Source organism: Camelina sativa, chromosome 5 (genome assembly GCF_000633955.1).
Source record: "Camelina sativa cultivar DH55 chromosome 5, Cs, whole genome shotgun sequence".
In the NCBI taxonomy this organism is placed as follows: Eukaryota; Viridiplantae; Streptophyta; class Magnoliopsida; order Brassicales; family Brassicaceae; genus Camelina; species Camelina sativa.
The window spans coordinates 28701700-28724841 of NC_025689.1; the positions used below are offsets into that span (position 1 = coordinate 28701700).

Here is a 23142-nt window from a genome sequence, read left to right on the forward strand (position 1 = left end):
TTTTGGTATGTGGCCTGTTACACTTTAATTTAATCACTGGTTCAAAGAGATTATACGGTTGGTCGGTTCCAAGATTATGGTGGTCATACTCATATCATATCTCTCTAGTGGGTTTAGTTACATTCAGTATTCAGATGATATATTCTTAGAACCCATGAAAAGATTTCTTGATTCGCCAATAGTAGTAGTGTAGAAGATGACAGACACTCAGAACTGAGACTTCGTGGTGTATAAGTTCCTGATGAATAGCAAAACTGGTGGTACCATGACTTATATCGTATGTACACTGACTGACTTATTTCGTGGTGTTAAGAACAAAACAAAACAAAACAAAACAAAACAGAAGCTGGAATACGAAGAATAAAGAGGAGCAGGCTAGATCATCTTGTTTTCCATTACAAGTTTACAACAATAGGAACTCTCATCTCAAACCTTACAAGATATAAGTGTCTGAATCAGTGAACCTTGAAAGACAAAATCAAAACAGATAAAGTGCTGAACTTAGATGTAACTACCTCAGGTTATTAAAAAATAATGATGTTTTTAGAGAATATATGCCTATCAATGGATTGTGAAACGCAAAATGTAACAAAAGAATCAACTAATGTACAGTATTGAAGAAGAATGAAAAGACTTAACCTTTGAGAAAAATAATGGTCATTTCTTCAAAGCCACCAATCAGGGACTTTCAACCTCCTGTTTCTATGTACAGCGAGCTTGACATTAGGGATCTTGTGTTTCACCTGTCTCCACAACATATTTACTGCATCCTCTCTCTTGGTTGGGTACTGGAACTCAAAGTGATGAGATACGTTCTTCAGGCGTTTCCACATTTCCAGCCATTTCTCCTTAGGAAACTGGCGGAGGTTGTTGAGGATGTAGCCTGGTTCAAGCGACTCTTTTATAGAGAAAAAGAGTGAGAATTCTGAGTAGTCTATTTCATCTTCAAAAGGCAGCTCGATTTTGTCGCTTATGATGACCGGAATGCAGTGACTGACAATGGCATCAAATAGGCGGCATGAAGATGGAGTGTCCCCAGCTGGATGCAGACAGAATTTTGATGATCTCATCCCTTCCGTAGACTGGTGACAAACCAAAACATGAAGAGAAGAATTACTATCTATGTGATAGGTTCAACATCAGATATCTTCCTCTAATTCTTCTCTAAATCAGCTTACAAAATGAAGAGCACAAACTAACTGACACAAGTACCAAAGTTAGAAACCTTAGTTCGTTGAAGAGAACTCATATTCCTTTCATGCCTAATAGGTCCCCAAAAGACTCAAAAGCACTATCCTATATATACTCATGCTTCATGACAACCTATCACATTGGTCTTGGACTGAGAATGCTTGGATACCACATTTTCTTAAGTTTTAAACTATGTAGATTCTTTATCAGGATATAACCAGTGTATGAATCCTTGCCTAGAGAATATGAGAGGGGTAAGTTGCTTACCACTTTGATGTTTTGTGTTGTTGCCACACTTTTCTCATAGTGAACATCAGAGTTACCAGCCAATAACTTCTCCAACCTCAGACGGATTTTACCTTCGTCTTTCCTAGCAGTATTCCCACGGAAGTAAAGAAGCGTGGTACGAGCCTCAAAAGGATCCCTCATACCATCATCACCATCCTCTGTCAAGGACTCAACAACATGTACATACGGGGAAACAACATCTTTACTAAGACTTGCCATGTCTTTCGGATAACGCCCAAAATCCACAACAACAAGAATCGACGCATTCACTTGTTGCCTTAGAAATCTGAAAGCATTAGGATGTGTCATCGGAATCACATGATCTTTACCTCCTGAACGTTTCCAATACTCTGAATTCTCAAGAAACTCCATTAACTCTACCTGATCCACAACAAGAAACAAAGATTCAACATTTGCAATAAAGTTAACAACTTTGACCAAACCCATCAACCAAAACTAAATCAGAACATCCACAAACCACCGAAATTATGAAAAAAGATTCAAAATTTGTAGTAAAGTCAACGACTTTGAGCTAACCCATCAACCAAAAACTAAATCAGAACATCCTAAATTACCTGTAATTGCCGATCAAACTCAGTATCAGGATCGGTCATGTTCTTCCCATGAGTATTAAAGCTCAAGGACGAGAAGAAAGGAACATAGAAAGCATCCGCCAAATCCGGATCAAAAACCCTAATTGCTTCAGCATCAGCATCACCTCCACCACCTCCCTGAAGAAGCGAAGCCATAAGCCAATACTCAACGCTGTGCTGTCTCTTAATCCCAGAAGTCTGAGGCCAAGAAGGCAGATTCTTCCCTGTGAGTGGCTCAACATCTGAGCTGCGTGGATCCATCATCGCTACATTGAACTTCCGAGGGAGATCGTACATGAATACACGGAGAGGTTGTTGTTTCCCCGTGGAGCTACAAGGAGAGGGCTCACGGAGATAGAAGTAAGGTCTTGGATCGACGGTGCCCATGTAGATTGAGAAAGAAGCAACGAGGAAGATGAAGAAGACGATTGTGCATATGGTTTTGCCGTACATTTCTTCTTCTGGATAGAGATGTGAGATTTGGATCCAACGGTCTCTGTTTTGGTTTGTTGTTGTTGTTGCTTGATGCTCGTGTTAACGAGTTTAGAATTGGAAGGAGACGTGTTGAGTCATTTTGACAACAACAAAAACAGGTGATTCGATTCGAGTCGAGTCATTCAGTCAGAAAACAAAATCTACTAAACTAGTCTTTAGACTATTTTCGATATTTTCTCCTCTTTTTTTTTTTTCCAACTCAACCTATACAGTAAAAACCTCTACAAATTAATCATGTAGAGACTATAACTTTATAGAGGCTGTAAAAAGAAAAGACTGTAATTTTTAGAGATTTTTTTTTTATTGTGAAAATTCTAGAAAATATGAAATGAAACAATTTAGTCTAAATCAAATCAGTGTTTTGAATGTTATAAATTTTGTAGTTTTGGACTTGACATTTTTATATTTAGAAAAAAATATTTTGACAATAAATTAGACAATGAATTACAAAGATTATAGTTGATTCCACTTTTACAAGCGATATATAAATTTCAATTTATGATTAATGATTTCGATTGTCGTAATTTAATAGTTTTTTTTTGTCAACAGTTTATAAAAATATCGAAATAAAAATGATACATATACATAAATTAAAAAGTTACCAAAAATTTTGGCTGAATTTGTGACATATTTATAGAATGTTTAAAAGTTTATATAACACTTGTTTTATATGATAAAAGTTTAGAGTGATAGTTTTCACGAAAATTCTTTTTTTTGTTCTTAAAACATTAAAATCATAGATTAGTGTATTATTAATTTATAAAGTTGAAATTTTTGTTAATTTTTAGACTTTTTTCAAAAATACCATTTTTCTTGAATATTTTCATTTTTATCCTCTTTTACACAATTAGAATATGTTAAATTATTTTTTAGAATTTTTGTTTTAGCTTTGGGTTCTCTATTTTACATTTAGAGTAGGGTTTAGTATTTGGGGTTTAGAATTTATAATTTATTCATTTTATACATTGAAAAGGGGTATTTTTAAAAATAGACAACATGAAAAGGTATTTTTGAAAAATGACATAAAAAATTAGTTATTTTTGAAAATGTCCTTAATTTTTACTATGCGCCAATTTAAGAATAGAAAATTTTATTATTTTATAATATTTATTAATTTTAAAAATATATAGAGATTATTGGAAGAATAGAAAAAGAATATATAGAGATTTTATGGTAGATTGACTAAGTTGTCAATCGCACATCCATTTTATGGGCACTAGCATTTGTAAACAATCCGGTATACAATTACGCAATGGTCTATGGAACAAAAAGAAGTTTTTTTTCTGAGGAAGAAAGGGAACCATTTTAAAAAAAAAATGGGGGAAATGCACTATCTAACATAAACCAAAGAAACAAATTATTGTATATGATTTGTATACCCGTAACCCCTACATTAGAAGCACCCATCTCTACACACTCCATTTCATAAAAAAACGAAATGTGCAAAAGACTAAACAATGACTTCTGCCAAATTTCAAAAGTTTAAACAGTTCATAATGTTTGGTTGTCCAGTTGAAAGCCTAGAGAAAGAGGTAATGGTTTAACCTACGATTGTTGTCTATTAGATTGTTGTCTGCTGAAATAATTTTAATGGATTTGTTTTGCTTTCAATTTATGATTTTTTCTTCTTACTTCTTGAATCAACAAGCTGCTAAGTCACTACAAGAGGTAGTGATCTGTCCTGCAGTTATATCGTGCAAGCTAAGCTAATACCATAATTCTCTAGATGAACAAGTGGAGGGTCGTGTTGATAGACGAGAGTGGCTACTCTGGCCAATTACAGCTCAACTCATTATTAAGAAATATACCGCTCATAAAGTCATTGACAGACCACAATGCTCAAGTAAAGCAACTGAGCAGAATCGCAACTCGGATGATTGAGAGAAATCAAGTTTATGAAGTTTAGAAAGTCTCGAAAACTAGAGAGATTTAGAAACTCATTGTAGAGAGAAAAACTGAGATATTGAGATTTTTTTTGTATTAATTATGAGATAATATTTTACAATAAAGATATACACTTTTTATTATTATTTTTATTTCTGACTGATTTGTGTTTTTTGTTTTCGGTCGTCTCTGTCAACCATACGTCGTAATTTTCTGTTTTCTTGACAAGTTGTCAATGACAACAAAGAGCGACGGTGAACACAAGTACACAACATTTCAACCAAAAAAAAAATACACATAATCATGCATGATAAACCAAAACAAAGGTGCAAAGACATACGGATCTCATGACGAGTTGTACAACTATAAAGAGTAATTGGTTTCCTCGGCAGCGGATTTGTGAAACCAGAAAAAGGTTCTTCCCAACTATAATGATTGGGAATGGATTATGTTCTCTTCGTTTCTTGGATCAAAATTACTACTGATTCGAAACTCAGCTATAATGTTTCACAAAGGTTTTGAATGGTTGTATATTATGCTCCAGACCAGACTAAAATTAGACTAGTACGCACTTAATTTACCATTCACCATTACATACCAGTATGCATTGTTGCATACTAAAAATCTACATACTAATATGCATTTGAACTAAAAATCTCTAATCTTCATACTAGTATACAATGAATTAAAAATCTGGATACTATTGTAAATGCACTATTGGCCTGTATTTTTCATTCTGCTCCTCAAAAACTCTATATTATTATAAACTTCATACTAGTCTGTTATATACTACAGTCCAATATTTTGCCAATGTGTTGCATACCAAAATATTGGTATGTATAGTCCGATTTACACCATACCGTACAACCATTCAAAACCATCAACCGGTGGCACGCGAGACGTGTGGGGGAGCATATATCATCGTATAAGGAAGAGAAAAGGTAATATCATAATTATATATGCTTTTTTAACACATGTTATGGTGATCACGTCACTTAAACTTTAACTTGAACGTATATCTAAATCCCATTATTTGATTTTTTGCGTGTTTATATGTCTAAAATTTAATTTGATCATGTAATTCGTGCACACACAAAAAAAAATCATGTAACTCATATGTATTTTGTTGAAACAATATGACATTTTTCCCAATTATAACCCAAATACATGCTAATGAACCAATTTTAACACCTTTGTCGATTGCTCTGAATCCTCTGATTCTCCATAGTTCACGAGCTACGAAGTAATATATATGCAAGATTCTACTTTCGCTGCATCGTATTTAAAAGTCAGCAAAACACAACAATGTCACTTTGATATTGACATCTGTCCATACACATGCAAATACTATATGATCTTTCACCTTTTAATAGTCCAAAGATATTCGAATTCATTGATTTTCAAACTTCAAAATCTACAAGTCAAAAACCAAAAGAAATCAAACTTTACAAGTCTCTACGAATTAAATTAACACTTTGATCCTGACATGACACCTTTTTATAAATTAAGATTAGATTAGAGAGAAAACGTTTTTGATAATGATATATAAGACGAGGATATTTTAGTAACTTTGTATCACATCACACCGTAACAGTCTCTTCTTTCTCTCTCTCTCTGACACATAGCGACGGCGTTCCTGTTCTGTGTTCTGTTCCGTTACATTACAAAACTGAACAATCGTTGTCTTTCTAAGTACGAGATTTGTCTTAATTCTTTTCCTTTCCTCTGATCTCTTTGTCATTACCAAAGCGCCGATTCAAACAATTTGAATCCATTCCATTAGTAGTGATGGCGTTTTGGAGAATGAGCACAAGCGATGCAACTGGATTCAAGTTCCTCTTCTCAATCGTCTTCATCTACGCTTTAATGTCAGCTATTGTTTACTCCGTCCTCCACATGAAATTCATCTCTCCTCTTCCTTCAGACGCTCCTCTCGAACGTTTCTCTGAAGCTAGAGCCGTCGAACACATCCGTGTCTTGGCTGAGGAGATCGATGGTCGTCAGGTGATTTGATTCGCCGCCGTTTCATCTCTTTCACTTTCACTTCGTCTCTCTGATCTTTGTTTCACGACATGGGTTTTGTAGGAAGGACGACCAGGGCTTAAAGAAGCTGCAACATATATAAAATCGCAGTTGGAGATGGTTAAGGAGAGAGCTGGTCCTAATCTAAGGTTTGGTTTGAATAAACTTTTTTTTTTGACCCGAATCAAAGAAAGTGGTATCACGAGTTTAATGCTTTTGGCTGTATAATAGGGTTGAGGTGGAGGAGACTCAGGTGGATGGTTCCTTTAGCATGATGTTTCTAGGCCATAGCATCTCACTTGGATACAGAAACCACACAAATATACTTATGCGGTACTCTTTCTTTACTACTAGTACATTGAGATTTCTGGTTTATATATGTGTTATTCAGGAGACTTTGTAGTTTGCATTTTATGATTCAGTTTGCGGTTGACCATTCTTTCTCTTATAGTATGTGTTATATTTTATATTCAGTCATTAGTAGAGAGTCTGCAACATTGAATGATTTGTGTCCCCACTGATTAATGCCAAACATTTCACCAATTTTTTTGTTTTTGTTTTATTGCAGTATCTCCTCAATGGATTCTCATGACACTGATGCATCTGTATTGATGAATGCACATTATGACAGTCCTGTTAATTCTCCTGGAGCTGGTGACTGTGGGTCATGTGTAGGTGAGTTTGGGGTTACCATTTATTTAGTTTTTCCTTTCTTGACCACTATATTCATGGATTTATGTGTTTCCATTTTTGCAGCATCACTACTTGAATTAGCAAGACTAGTTGTGGATTCTGGTTGGACCCCACCTCGACCTGTAATCTTTCTCTTTAATGGTGCTGAAGAGCTTTTTATGCTGGTAACTCAGTTATGAATGATGCTTAGTTACTCTTTACGTATAGAATGATGTTGTTTCATGAAATTTATCTTAAATGTAGTTTGTAATTGCTAAATAGTATGATCTTTCTTATATAGTCAAGATGATGAAAAATCAGCTCTTACTTTACATGGTGGTGTGGCGTTTTGTCTGTGTGTTTAGGGCTCACACGGCTTCATGACGAAGCATAAGTTGAAAGACACCATTGGAGCTTTTATCAATGTGGAAGCTTCTGGGACAGGGGGTATTGGTAAGATCTTGTATCCCCTAAGGACTATTCAGATGGTGTAATATTGATAATGAATAAAACCATTACAGTGATATTCTTAAGTTTGATCTTGGATCCACTCTTATCTTTCCCGAGGATTGATACAACAAAGCTTATCATTAAACATCTTTATAGACCATTGCCGTAGACATATTGAAGAACTTCTCATTCATTAGCCTGTCTCTAGAAAATAATGCAGCTTGAGAATATGTGTTGGCTTATTAGTGACAGCGTTAAGTGTTTGCTTTTCAATGACTATTTATTCTTGATGTAAATGGCTGGCAGATCTGGTCTGCCAATCAGGGCCTGGTTCGTGGCCGTCCCAAGTTTATTCTCAAGCTGCAGTGTATCCAATGGCACAGAGTTCTGCACAGGTCTCTCTCTCTCTCTTGATCTTTAGCTCTGTGACATGCATTTGACATTCACACACATCCACAGACACTGTCTTCTCTGCTTTTACCAAGTGATAGTGGGGTCAATGACAAAACTGTATCCAACCATTTTGTTTCTAGTTCATCTGTGTCACTGACTTGAAGTTGCCCTGTGATATTTCCCAGGATGTTTTCCCTGTAATTCCTGGAGACACCGATTACAGAATGTTTGCAGAAGATTACGCTGACATCCCCGGGCTAGACATTATCTTTCTTCTAGGCGGTTACTACTACCATACTTCCTTTGACACAGTGGACAGAATAGTGTATGCATCGTTTTGGTATATATTATGGTTGAACTTTTCCTTACTATTGTTTATTTTTTAGTACGATCCTCGTTTCACAGAAATACATTTAAACCAGACCTGGAAGCATGCAAGCACGTGGAGAAAACTTAATTAGCGTGCTTAAAGCCTTCACAAGTTCTTCTAGACTGAAGGTTGCTAGTGAAAGAAAGGATGCTAACAATGACATGGTTGAAAGAGCTGTTTTCTTTGATTACTTAACATTCTTCATGGTGAGTGCTTTTGACTTTGTTCATCATCTTTTTTTGTTTCTTAACTTGTTTACATTCGCTTGACAAGCTGATATCATGACATCTATCAGGTGTACTATCCAAGAAGAGTAGCTATGGTACTTCATAATATTCCAGCTGCTTTGTTCCTTTGTGTTCCTTTCTTTTTGTATATGATGGAACCTAAGACACACCCTTTGTTATCAATCTTGTGGGCTTTCTTGAAAGGTAAAAAAATATGCAATCTTTTACATTCTTACTATTTTTAGTTACTCTGTACTCTTTTCCTTCTTGTACGATGTTTTGGAGGTTTAACATTGTAAACCGTTGCCTGATTAGGAGTTGTCAACCATTTCGCTGGGATTTTACTTGGTGTAATATTCCCTGTTCTCTTCGCAGTCATCAGATTGTTCTTTGCTTATCCCATGAGCTGGTTCGTTTTTTATTCTTGTTACATTGTTCCATATTTTATTTAATGCTTAATAAAGGTATTGAAACAGTGGAAAATTTTATTGGTGGGGGAGACTCATTTAAATTATGGTGGAAATGCAGGTTTGCTCATTCATACTTAGCTTTCTTGATGTTCATCCCCTGCTCATTTTTTGGCCTTTTAATTCCAAGAGCTATCTCTGATCGTGTCTCACATTCTCAAGGTGTTTCATCCAAGAAGATAATGAAAGTTGTAAAGTCCTTATTCTTTCCTCTTATCTCATTAGTCTCCCTGTCTATTACTAGAAAATGTCTTCTAACTATGATCTTGTAGGAACCATCTGATGAAGCAAGGTTTTGGGGAGCATTTGGGTTCTATGCTTTTGCAACTACGGTATGCACTTTTTGTTACCTCGGACTTTGTTTGTTTGTTTGGCTGATCTTTGACTAACTTGAGAAACGTTTTCAGGCATATTTTTTCGCTGGATTAAATGGAGGATTCATGACATTTGTCATCTGCATTTCTATGCTACTAGGGTGGATTGCTTTCTGTATGTCAGTCAAGTCTTATGGCTATAACTCGATCAAGTAATACTTCTAGACATTGCCTAACTTTAGCCTTCTGGATAAATCTGTTGTATGATAAAGTTATATTTCATCCAGGTCTCCCATGTTTTATGTGATACCTCTTGTTCCATGCCTTCTGTATGCTCTATATTTTGGTGGTATTCTTGCACTATTTTTAATTGAGAAGATGGGAATGATGGGAGCAATTCCACCACCTTATGGTTAGTTTTACCATTGGAACATTAAATAGCTTGTTGTGATTGCAAGTGTGACCTTCATTGTGAAGATGTTTATTGTACAATGTTTTGGTTTTGCAGGGTATTATCTAGCAGATGTAGCAGTAGCTGCAGTCATTGGAATCGTCACCGGCTTGTGTTTAGGTCCAGTAATACCAATTTGTGATCGTTGGCTGGCCAAATCGTCGATCTTGAAATTCTTGCTTCACTTCAGTGTGGTCATGTTGGCTGTATCATCACAGTTCTTTCCTTATAGCAAAGATGCACCGAAGAGAGTTGTACTCCAACACACATTCATCTCTGCAGGTAAGCCTTTTGCTCACGCGATATAGAACTGTTTTCGGAGTAATGAAGTTAAATGTTTATTAATGTGCCTGTTGCAGGTGGAAATGAAATCACAGGCTCAAGTTACGATTTAGCTGTGATTGATTCAAACTCTATGGAGTTCATTTTTAAACATGCTCCGGAAGTGGCAGAGGAACTTCATGCTGGTCCTTCTTTTTCATTGGCAAATGCTGAAGCATCTCCTCAAGAAGCTTGGTTGGTACGTTCTTTAGATTCGTTTCACCGTACATGCTATTGGCAAAGATATAGTAAGTGTTTTGAGTTTGGAGTAAAGAGTTGTCTGGTATCTACAGGCACTTTTCCCTATTTCTTGCGTAGTAACAACAAACGGAAGGTTCTCTGCTAAAGCCAACAATATTTCAGAACGATATAGCCAATTCCCACACCTTCAAACTCATAAACCGCAAACGACATTTAAAAACGGAACTCGCAGAGTTCATCTGGAACTCTCTTTGGGGTTAGTTGGACTCCAAAAAAGACACTTCTATTGGTTTTGTTTTGCTATTTACCAAAATTGGTTATTAACTATTGTCTATATTCCATTTGCAGGTCGTTGGAAGAGATCTGGGTCACAGTTCTGAACATAACTGGTCCGTTATCAGGATGGTCCTTTGCAGATGGCAAACCTCCAGGTTACACACACACAAAGAACCCTCCTTTTTCTTTCTCCTAACAAAATGGCTTATTGACTATTGTTGTTGCAGCACCTGAACTCCCACCGGGTGGTCCTCCTTCGTACATATTGAGACTGAGTGGCAACAGCGGTGAGAAGTGGAACTTCTGGTTAGAGGCAAGTAGTGAAGATGAAGTGAGAGTAGATGTAGCTGTTCTTGATCAACGTCTTGATGAAGAAACTATACATTTGAAGGGTCTTTTCCCAAAATGGTCCGACGTCATTGCCTACACTAGCTTTCTTTCTACTTACTTCTTCTAATCATACAATCATAGAGTATTTTGTATTTCTCCTTTTTGTTTTTTTTCGAAAACATTAGAGAATAAATCCGTTCTTAACTCGGGACATACATATAGTTCAATGTGTAAGATTTGTCAACACAATATATAGTAAAACTTCTATAAATTAATAATGATCGGACTGCAGAAATTTATTAATTTATAAAGGTTTTATTTTATCGATAAATTAATAATTATTAATTTATAGATCATATTTGATAATTAAAAAAAAAGCTTTTAAAACAAAGATTTAATTGTTATAAATAATATTTTGATATAATCAATTACAAGGAATATAATAATTCTCATGTTTTGGAGAAAAAACTAAAAGTTTTTGATATAGTAGAAATATTAGAAATGAGGTTTACCAAAAAGTAATGTTTATATATATACATGTATTTTGATAATCTTATATAATTATTAATTTATACTATTGTTGGGACCATATATTTATAAAGGATTTTCAAAAAATATTTTATTTTTTATATTATTGAATTATGTCCTATATTACATTGGTCCCAACTTGGGACCGGAAAAAATTATTAATTTACAGAGAATATTAATTTATCGAGATTTGACTATATTTGTTGTATTTAACTTTTACATGGAAAATAGAACAAACAAAAATAATATCGATAAACAAAAATTATATCCAGATATTTTAAAAGATTTTTTTTTAGATATTGTATACATATAGTTATAGGTTTTGTATTAAGTAAATATTGTAGTTGTAGTTGATCTAATATATACCTTTGTATCCAAATGAAATATTTTATGACGAGTTAGTTAGATTAGTAGATTTAATTAAAAGCCACTGACAAAGTAAAGTAACAACAAAAGTTTATGATTACTACATATATATAATCAAATGGAAACGCAAGTCAGTCTCGGTAGTAATTCTTGTCATATACAAAGTTTGTACAGAGCAAAATCTATTTAATGTGAGCAAATCTCTATTCAACAGATATAGTTTAGCACAATTTTTTATCTTTAAACTTGATAAGTACTCGCCATGATTCTCCTTTACGGTTGATGATCGATTGGACAACAACATAATGCCATAATTCTTTTATGTAAAGTAACTACTATCATCATTTAAAATATCTGAATATGCATGTAATTATTGTAGTGCAACATTAAAACAAAAAAATCTAACAAAATTAGCACATGTTATCGAGAACAATTCCAATTCCACTTTACATTTTCCTCTAAATTCTAGTATAGAGTAAGATCCTCTCTAGTCTCTAATCCTACTATATATATATATATATATATATATATATAGAGTAAAACTGCTTTTATTCTACTTTGAGTTGAAAATTTTATTTATAATTTACTACTTTAAATCTGAATTGTTTTTATTTTATGACTCAAATTTTATAAATATTTAGGCCACTTATATTTTACAAACAACAAAGTTACAACACAATTTTTTTACAAGCTTGGCTCGTATACTAGCAAACTGTGGGGATGTGAGGACTTTAACCGTTTTCTTTGATTTGTTGAAAACTAGTCTTTCTTTCACATAATCTCTTTTTTTTTTTAATTAAAAATTATTGATAATTGGCTTTAATTAAATTAAAACTATTAAAAAAATATTACTATTTCCAACTCCTCCAACCGTTCCTTGTGGGTTCCCATCGGCTCGACGGATGTCTCCGGAGACACAATGTGCTTTTCTTTATGTTTAGAACGTCGAAGCGAGTTGTTTGTAAAAGAAAAAAAAAGTGTTCTGATACCGCTGATAAGTTCCTCTTCAAAGCTAAGAGTATTGCTCAAAAAAACAACAAGATCAATATTTTTGGGTAGTTAAGACTACATTTTTTTAATTTTTTGATTGATTTAAATAAGTAAAATACAAAGTGTCGTGTGATCATGACGATCCCACAACTTAGGGAAATGGGAAAGAAGTTGAGTGGCTCCTTATAACTCGGAAGACCACTTCAACTTATTTGTCAACTGAATCAGAAACAACAATAAAAGAACAGGGTCTTCATGGTTGACTCAATCAACGTACCGTTGGTTTGGTCTTCTAACACGAACCGGTCTTGTGGAAGGACCGCCTAATGGTTCTCTTCGAGTCTTATCAATCACATAAATGAAACACTCTAAGTCTTAACATACATACGTATATCTATATTAACATTTTTTAAATACATTTTAGTTTATGCTCTTTAAGTTTTACTTATTTAATTTATTTTTTACAACACTAATCTCTAAAACAATTCCATAAATAACACTGCAGAGATACTCAAATACTAAACTTTCTTAAATTGACCAACATTTGTTACATTTATTGCCATAAAATCTTAACAACATCTATACATTTTGATTTTCCAAAAACAATTCTACCCATTAAATCTCTAAAACTATTTTTATTGATGCTAGAATCTCTCAAATTTAAATGATATACAACAGATTTTCAATAACAAAAGTTTACAATCTCCATAATTATATTAACATTAATAAATTTCCTAAACCGAACATCCAATTATAAAATGTCACATTAAATATGTTGAAAACCCCCATATAATTTGTTTTTGTTTTTTTTTTTTTTTTGAGGAATTACCAAAAAAATTAAAATTCTATTGATTATCATAAACTATATATATTGACATGGAAAAATTATAAACTATAAAAATATGCTAATTTGGTAAAGCAATTAACATAATTAGAATTGATTAAAAAAACTTATTTTGATTATTTTTTTTAACGCAAAAACTTATTTTGATTATGGTGAGACGGATTGGCATTAATCCCATATAGGGAGTTAAGTGGACTTTTTTTTTTTTAAAAACACTTTTAGATGTGTACCAGGAGATTCCCTTTTTAATAAAAGGGAAGTACTCAACATAGTTTTTGTAGATTTTATATTTTCAATAAATGGTTACAAATGGTTACACACAGGTTATAGATAGATTATAGATTATTCCATATATTAATATTAATAGTTACACCTAAATATTAGGAATATACCAAATTGATAATTGATATATTAATGGTAACAAATAAAATCATGGATATTCCAAACTGTATTTTTGGAAGATTTTAGTCATATATTGTTGTTTCCAAAGATTTTTAAACTCAATATTACAAATTTATTTTCTACATATTTTATCGATAGAGCACAATGTTAACCAAAGATAGATTACGAAATTGATATGTTGATTGGTTACAAGTTAAGTAGTGGATTACAAGATAGATTACGAAATAAAATTTAACCAGTGTTATAGCACGGATACTTATCTAGAATCATTAACAATATAAAACTTACAAAATAAACTTACAAAATAGGTGTTTTTTTTCAAGCTTTTATATTTAACATATGATTTTATTGCATAATGTATTATCCAAAAAAACTTTAAGAAAAATAACATAAATTATATTTTATATAAAAATATAATATAAATAAAATGAATTTCAACCCATGCTTAATCTAGTTGTTTTTATAAGATAAGCTACCAAAATTAAAGGTAAGCAACATATAATAAAAAATAAGGCAAGAAAGAGTAACGATCGAATATTTTAGTGTATATCCACGAACATATTAAAAAAAAAAACTGAGAAGAAGAATCGCCAACCCAATTCATAGTGTTAATGGGCTATTGTATAAAGCCTGTAAAGTCATGACAAATGGACAAAAAATAAGCCCATTAGAATATAAGAATTAGGTTTTCGCAGGTTTATATCTTTTATCACTATATAAAGTCTCTCTTCAACAAATCTCTCAACTCTTCTGCAGCCGATTCTTCTATTAGCCGCCATGGTAATTGCTTCAAGCTTCTCACTCCATCTCTCTACTCTCGTAGATTTAACCTAGAAAATCGCCTTTGTCTAATCTTCTTTATCTTACCTTTTGCTAATTTCGCAGGTGAAGTACTCGCAAGAACCCGACAACCAGACCAAGTGTAAGTTCCTTTGGTGACCATTTCGTTGTCTCGATCGTTCTGCTTTGTATTCGATTGTCTGTTTTGATCTTTGTGGTTATATTTTGTTTTTGATTTTGGCAGCTTGCAAGGCTAGAGGATCCGATCTTAGGGTTCACTTCAAGGTATGTGTAGCTCGCAATTACATTTTCCGATGTGGTTTTAGATTTATGGGTTTAGGAGATTGTAGTTTTTAGGGTTTAACCTGATTGAGAAAAAGCAGATTTCTGTAGCAATTTACAGATCTCACGTATACTTCAGGGAGATTGAATTGGTCATCGTGATTGGGTGAATCTGTGTTTGTATATCTCATAACTATTAAGGTTCAGTACATGATGGTACATTGATAATAGTTTTATCATTTCGTATTATGAAGCTTTTGGATTTTAGGTTTTTTTTTTGGGGGTTAGTAAGTTAGTATTGAAACCTGATTAAAAAAGCAGGGCTTTGTTGCCTATTTCTGTGAATGAAGCTCTCGTATATATCAGGGAAATTACGGGCATTGTTCTTGGGTGAACCTATGTAGATTTTTTTGTGACTAATGGTTCAGTAAATGATGCCACATTTTACAAGACTGTTGGTTTTTGATTGGTTGTGCTCATTGTGTTTTTGTTTTGTATTGGATTGTGTGGAACAGAACACTAGGGAAACAGCGCACGCCATCAGGAAGCTACCATTGATCAAGGCCAAGAGGTACCTTGAGGATGTGATAGCTCACAAGCAAGCAATTCCCTTCACACGTTTCTGCAGAGGTGTGGGGAGAACTGCTCAAGCTAAGAACAGGCATTCTAATGGTCAAGGACGTTGGCCCGCCAAGTCTGCTCAGTTTGTTCTTGATTTGCTCAAGAACGCTGAGAGCAATGCTGAGGTGAGGATAACAGTCTTTTAATTATGAATGTATGGAATCGTTTTTGGTTGTCTCTACCATTTTGCTAATGAGCATAATTTGACTTTGACTTTTCAGGTGAAAGGTTTGGACGTTGATGCGCTCTTCATCTCACACATCCAAGTGAACCAGGCCGCAAAGCAAAGGAGAAGGACTTACCGTGCTCACGGAAGAATCAACCGTAAGTTTTGCGATATTGTAAAATTACTTGCATGGTTATCTTTTTGTCTTCTCTTTAGTGACTCATTGTGTCTTTCATGGTTGCAGCTTACATGTCCAACCCATGCCACATTGAGTTGATTTTGTCAGAGAAGGAAGAGCCTGTCAAGAAAGAGGTAACTATATTTCATCTCATTTGTTAGTCAGGATTTGTGTTAATAACGGTGATTCTCATTTCGTAATTGTTTTTTGATAATTGTAGCCGGAGACTCAGTTGGCAGCCAAGTCTAAGAAGTCAGCAGCTTAAGCTTTCTTTGTTTTATTTCTATGTCCTTTGTGCTCATTGAAGAGATTTTGTTCCCTTTTTATTTTAGCTCGAATCGTTTTGTAAGACAACGGATAGTTTTTTCTTGAAGATTTTCGCTTAATGGTTATGACAAGCATTTATCATGTCTCGTATTTAGTAGTAATCATATGATCTAAATAATTCTTGAACAAAAAAGGTTCTGCAATATTAGGTTCTTAGGGTTTACTTCGTTAGTTAATAAAAGCAGACGAACATAAGTTCTGAGAACAAAAGAGATCTGTACATTTTCTGACTTTTTCTTCGTGGGAAACATGAGTTCTCTCATTGTCGTGTATTCTCAATGGCTCGGACGATTGGGTCGTTCTCTAAGTCCAAGTCATCATCTTCGAACTCATCCAGCTCACTGATCATTGTCTGTTTCGTTTTCTTCCTCGACTCTCTCCTATGCTTCTTGGGTACTAGCCTTGGTTCAGCATGTTTCACACCCATGTCTCCTACTTTGTACCTGTGTCATGGATCCCCTAGTTAAACGACATTTGAGAAAATGACCAATCTCAAGATATAAGTTTCAGGAGAATCCCAATAATAATACCTAACATCATCTTCCCTTTTGGTTCCAAAAGTCCTAAGCTGAAACTCCTCCCTGATTCTGATCTCATCAAGCAGTTGCAAGTAGTAAGGATACCTTTCCCAATCACCTTTCACAACACACCCTGGTTCCCCAATATGCAAGCAATCTCTAAATCCACATTTTCCACCTTCAATCTTGTTCCGTATCTAAAGAAACAATTCAGAAGACAACACATCGTCACAGTTGGTCAATAAGCAAAATGGGAACAAGCCAAAGGGTACAAGGAACAAACCTCAGGAAAACAGTGTGCAAGTGACTGCTTTGTTACTTTCAGCAAACTAGGTTGGCTAAAGCCAGGAGTATCAGCGAGATAACCACCTTCAGAAACAGGCAGTAGCGATACGTTCCGTGTTGTATGTTTACCCCTACCACTTCTAGAAGAAACTTCCCCTACTCGTTGATCATCAAACCACTTATTACCTAACATCTGAATATCACAAAGAGTCAAGCCATGAGAACATGGTAAAGTAAAAGTTAAGCTCTAGAATGAAAGAAACTTACAGGCTCAAACCAATTCTCATCTTCCACCTCACCACCACCATGGTGACTTCTCAATATGTTTATTAAGCTTGACTTCCCAACACCACTAGGTCCAACAATCACAGAAGTCTGATTCCTCAGGATAAACGCAATCTCATCAAGTCCTTCTTTAGTTCCCACACTACAAAACAATGGTTCATAGTTCCAACCACGCAATCTTATCTTCCAAGATTCCAATTCCTGTAAACAACAAGTTCATGATTCTAATCAATCCCTAGAAGCAAACAAGTAGTGAGCTAATGCAATCTATAATTCCTCCTTTTACCTCTTCACTGATGAGTTCAGTTTTGTTCAAAGCAAGTGTGAGTGGAATACGAGTAGATTCAGCTTCCACCAAGAACCTAGTGAGTGTAAACGGCTCCAGCTTCGGTTGATCCAGAGAGAAAAGCACCAACAAATGATCAACGTTCGCAACCGGTGGATCCAAAATCTCAGAGCGGCGGTGAAACACATTCTCAATCATTCCTCTCCGATCAACCCAATCAATAGATCCAACAAGAACCTTATCCCCAACCAAAACTCTCCTCCGTATCTTCTTCAACACAGCTCTCACAACACAAAGCAACTCAACACCATTCTTAGACGAATCATCATCATTATCACCACTCTTCACAGAACCAGCTACATCTTGAACAATGACGCGCATAAAGTTCGCTTGAGCTGTTGCAACGGTACCGATAGCTTGAGACTCCAAGAGCGAAGGTTTGTGCTCCGGCGAGAGAACCGGCGAGAGAGAGGAGGAGTAATTTTTAGTACCGATATGTTTCGCTCTGAGCAAATTCTTACTCGGTTGGGGTTTTCTCGAGACATCAGGGTTATCTCGTCTCGCTGAAAGAGGACAGAAGCTGCGGCGAATTCCGATTCCGACTCGAACTCCACATCCGCCGGGAAAAACCGCCGTGCGACGGAGGAACGGGGAAGAGTGACGGAGGAGTGAAATCGACGATGTCTGCATAAGAAAATTCTAGAAGAATCCAGAGACTGTCTAGAGAGGAGAGAGCAGTGGAGAATTTGGGTGTGATATGAAGAAGATTTTTGAGTTATGGGCCTTCTGTTAAGTGCTATGGGCCTGAATCGTAAAAGCGTGAGAAAGACGTGATAGTTCAAAACCTAATTTTCCCATTTGAAGACGATGATGATGTTTGTCGAAAAATACTTAAGTTCACTTTCTCTCCTCTTAGCCATTCAGAATTTTTTATTTAATATTTCATTTAAAAAAAGTCAAAATTAAATTGGAAATAAATTCTGTATACTTTTAGTTAAGTAAAGTTAAATATTGGCTTGGTTTAGATTTTTAAACTTAGAACAAAATAATGTGTCGGTTTAGATTTACAAATAAGATGATTAGAGTTTAGATTTTACAATTAAAACGAAATTATATATCGGTTTGGGTTCACAAATGAAATGGTTAAGGTTTAGATTTTATAATTAGAACGAAATTATATGTCGGTTTGGATTCACAAATGAGATGGTTAGGATTTAGATTTTACAATTAGAACAAAATTATATGTCGGTTTGGGTTCACAAATGAGATGGTTATAATTTATATTTTACAAGTAGAACAAAATTATATGTCAGTTTGGGTTTACAAATGAGATGGTTAGGGTTTAGATTTTACAATTAAAATGAAATTATATATTGGTTTCGGTTTATTAAAAAACGGTTTAAGTTTTTAATTTTATAATAATATATACAAATTTTATTTCCAAGTATTGTTCATGTTCGTCACAGTTGCAACTTCCAATCACCCGAAATACCAACCACAGCTGGGGATTTTGACTCAAACTGGGATTTTGACTCAAACTGAGATTTTTAGTTCAGTTTCGGTTCTCTCGGTTTAACCGATCAAAACATGTTTAATTTGGATTTGTTTGCTTTCGGTTCGGGTAATTATTAAAATTGGTTTTCACCAATACCTAATTTAACCGAATCAAATGTAACTAAAAATAACCGATGTTAACCGCATTAGAAATCAGTTATTTTTGGTTTTGACCCAAGAACCGTACCGAGTTTCTTTTTTGGCACCTATTTAGAAATATGTTAACTAACCGATAACCAAACAAACCAGCTCAGTTCGATTCGGTTATCGTGAAATCAAACAAACCCAGATGTTCGATTTCATATTTCTCAAGTAACGTGAAATTTCCTTTTATGCTAACCAATACTTCACTCCTCCAGTATTGGCTTTGAATTATTCCAAACCATGATGAAGGAATTTCTTGTGCTAGCTAGGGTCAATACTGAGAGTGTATTGACCTCTAATGGATCTGTTTTTCTTTTCCAACTGGTGAAACGTGTGTCTAGCCATATCTTATCTCCTGGCAGTCAGGTGTTTGACAGGTTGTCGAAACTCTGCCACAATACATTTCTAAAGGAATCTCTGATGGGTTTTCAAGAAGAATTGCATGAACTTGGTTGCTCCTTCTTCTGGTTCCATTATAAGGAAGGCCGGTGGACCGAATGATATGGGCTGTGTGTAATTATCACACAAAACTAAATCATGGTTTGTTATCTTCTTTTATAACAAACAGATAATTTATACTATTTTCAAAACGAGATTCTTTTTTAGTCTACTAAAATATAGTATCAAGGTAATTTTTACACCATCTTACATAATAAAGTAAAGTTTCCACAAAATCCAATCTTTGAAAAGATGTCATTTGTTTCATAATCTTTTGACATTGTCATTCTTTTAAATTTTAATATATAAAGTTTATTAATTTCATATTAAATATGAATCCAATTTCATATTTCTTAATTTTTTTAATTAATAGAGTATTATATAATATATTAGATGTTTGAAATAAAGATAAAAACAACGTAAAACTTGAGAACTTGTATTTAAATTTTATATGAAAAGATCTTTTTGATGAACTAATAAAATGTTAACATGAAAATAGAAAGGGATGGTTTGACATATGAGAGTCTATTTTATTTGTTATAAAATACATAAGTAAAAATATTTTACTTATGTTTTCTTATATTTGACATATGTTTTGCTTATATTTTTGTTAAGTTTTTCATATTATAAATATATGTAAGTTGTTACTTAAATACAAAAAATTCATTGTATTTAGTTGAAAATATTTAGTTATATGTAATATGTGTTCAGTTTTATGATATTAGAAACCTTTGAGGATCTTTATGTATAGAGAAATGTGATATTAGATACTAAATATGTAAATCATAATGTATATTTTTAGGAATTTTGATCAACATGGAATTTGTTCTCTTCATCAACTCTTTTGGAAAATAAAATGTTTCTCATAACAAGATGAACATGATTTCATTGTGAATAATACTTATATTTATTCAATATTTCAAAGAACAAAAAAAAAATTGCTGCCATAAGTAAAGAATCACACCTACAATTTATATTTATATAGAATTTAATAAAAATTATATTCAATATATGTATCAAACAATAAAATCATGTAACAAAACAAAACAATAAAATCATGTATATATATATATATGATTCTATCATAGTCACAAATCAATAAAAATATATAAACAACTAAAAATATATCATTCATGCATCACGTGTGCAACCATCAAGTATGGCATAGGGGAGATAACTTTGTTTGTACATACCCATTGCAATTTCAAACACGTTACTCCGAGAAACAATAGTGTCCTCTCGAGAAAGTGAGGTATTGAAAAAGAGTACATCATATCAAGATGCATCTTTCAAATAAGGTGAAAGTGAGAGCATCAAGAAACATACGAAGAATTCGTAGATGCCCATATATAGGCCATATACTTAACCAAATAAAAAAAGAGAAAAAAGGATTTTAGAGTTTAGTTATATAAAGAAGTTTGGCTTGTGAAGAACTGGTCAGTAATTTGATACAAAGAAGAAGTTTGGCACAATATTTTTAGTAGAAACACTCTCATCTCTTTATAAAACAAAGAAACATAAACTTATTATGTTTAATCCCTGAATTCTGATGGACTGTTTGGTAGAGAAGCATAGCTCATTTTATTTGTTCAACGAAAGTATAATACTTTGAATGTTTTAGTCTATATATTGCCTGGTTTGGTAACTTCACCTATTTTAGTTTTTGAAGGAAAGTTAAGACTTTGAATGTTCCGTATTTGATTGACTAATTTACCCAAAACATTGTTCTGAGAATACAAAAACTAAAAAAGGTGTTGACTATCCTATTGCAACTCATGCTCTAGCATAGGTCATATCAACATTTAGATGATATCAAATAATTTTTTAGAATATTCTCTTTAAGATTTTCGGAAACAACATGCTATAATAATAAAATATTCCAAAAATAAATTAGAGTTGCACCCACTATTTAACTTTTAACCAATTAATCTATAACCTATCTGTAACCAACTTATTAAAATTATATAGTCTACAAAACAATGTTGTGTACTTCCGTTTTATTATAAAGGGGATTTGTTTCTTTCATCATTTACTCTGTTTTCTTTTGAACAAAAAACTAGTCAATTATGGTTTTATTGATACTCAAAAAGCTTTGTTGCATTGAAAAGTTAGTTAACGAAAAGTATGTACATGGATGGATCAACACAAGTTACTGGGTTTTCTTTTTCCTTGAGAGCTTGATTAGGAAACTCGTACTGGACTCTCCCCTTGACCCTTGTAGACTTGTAGTTGCGATGTTGAGAATTCTCGTATTTTATTATATTTTTGCCAATCCACGAAAACATAACATAAATTACAAACATTGGAAAAGTTTTGATATCAGATTTTTTTTTTTTTTTTTTTTTTTTTTTTTTTTTTTTTTTTTTTAAAAAAAAAAANGAATACTAGATAAGTGACTCACGCTGTACAGCACGGGAAATTATTTACGTAAATTTGGATTTGTTTGTTACAAAATATATAATAGTAGAAAAAATTATTTATTCTATAAATTTTTATAAAATTATATATTTAATTTACTTAGTCTCATACTTCGATTTTGACCTGTAGTCGGTACTACTATTTTGGTTTGGGTGCAATATCAAATTCGTTAATTATAAATTTAGTAAAGTCTAAAAAACCCAACAAAATCTGTATTGACATGTGATCTGGTATTACAAATTGATGAATGCGGATTTAGAGGTGATTTTGTTTCCTTTTTCCTAAGAGCTATATAAAATCCAAGAGAAAAATATATCTAATAAATATAAAAATTTCTCAACGATCAATCTTTTTGTATTCACAAATGGTTAGATTATGTATACGAAAACTACAATTAGATTATGCATATTTATATTGTCAACATTATACACTTAGTATTGGTTATATAGTGAATATTGTGTATAAAAAAATAAGTTGTAGCCAATTAAATAGTTTTGTTATTTTTTCCTAAGATTTCTGAAACAATAAATAGTTACTGTTAAATAATTTCATTAAATAATTTTATTAAATATTTCTGAAAATATATTTTTTTTAATTTTGTAAACCAATATAAACTTTTCTTTTGTTAGTTATTAAATTAATTAAAATGCAATAGCATTTTTTCATAATATGCCACATCAAAATTGGTTAAAATTCTAACAACATTGCTTAAATAAGTATATAGAGATATTTTTAAAATTAAGCAATGTTGCATATTAGTTTTAAAATATATCTATCTTTATTAA

The 23142-nt window shown here is 33.3% G+C and overlaps 4 protein-coding genes across 5 annotated transcripts; 2 read left to right on the forward strand and 2 right to left on the reverse strand.

Annotated features, from left to right (window-relative positions):
* LOC104787747 (probable arabinosyltransferase ARAD1) lies at nt 353-2685 on the reverse strand. Its single transcript, XM_010513368.2, has 3 exons — nt 2055-2685; nt 1459-1860; nt 353-1082 (listed from the first exon to the last, which is right to left on the reverse strand). The coding sequence occupies exons 1-3, from the start codon at nt 2523-2525 to the stop codon at nt 666-668; spliced, it is 1290 nt and encodes a 429-aa protein (XP_010511670.1). The 5' UTR covers nt 2526-2685; the 3' UTR covers nt 353-665.
* Nucleotides 5981-11159, forward strand: LOC104787749 (endoplasmic reticulum metallopeptidase 1-like). 2 transcript variants are annotated; one of them, XM_019246051.1, is made up of 20 exons: nt 5981-6455; nt 6537-6622; nt 6705-6806; nt 7042-7148; nt 7230-7330; nt 7511-7598; nt 7902-7990; nt 8174-8313; nt 8411-8564; nt 8654-8789; nt 8901-8994; nt 9114-9243; nt 9325-9384; nt 9460-9578; nt 9654-9778; nt 9875-10099; nt 10177-10337; nt 10432-10595; nt 10688-10770; nt 10843-11159. In XM_019246051.1, exons 1-20 carry the CDS (start codon nt 6240-6242, stop codon nt 11070-11072), a joined length of 2610 nt encoding a protein of 869 aa, XP_019101596.1. In that variant the 5' UTR covers nt 5981-6239; the 3' UTR covers nt 11073-11159. The 2 variants fall into 2 exon arrangements, with proteins under 2 accessions (XP_019101596.1, XP_010511673.1); XM_010513371.2 differs by having other exon boundaries at nt 9114-9240.
* On the forward strand, nt 14779-16510 carry LOC104787751 (60S ribosomal protein L17-2). Its single transcript, XM_019246052.1, has 7 exons — nt 14779-14855; nt 14961-14997; nt 15100-15140; nt 15653-15883; nt 15980-16082; nt 16169-16236; nt 16323-16510. Exons 1-7 carry the CDS (start codon nt 14853-14855, stop codon nt 16365-16367), a joined length of 528 nt encoding a protein of 175 aa, XP_019101597.1. The 5' UTR covers nt 14779-14852; the 3' UTR covers nt 16368-16510.
* On the reverse strand, nt 16391-18539 carry LOC104787752 (putative ribosome biogenesis GTPase RsgA). Its single transcript, XM_010513373.2, has 5 exons — nt 17804-18539; nt 17500-17718; nt 17231-17425; nt 16960-17144; nt 16391-16872 (listed from the first exon to the last, which is right to left on the reverse strand). The coding sequence occupies exons 1-5, from the start codon at nt 18491-18493 to the stop codon at nt 16689-16691; spliced, it is 1473 nt and encodes a 490-aa protein (XP_010511675.1). The 5' UTR covers nt 18494-18539; the 3' UTR covers nt 16391-16688.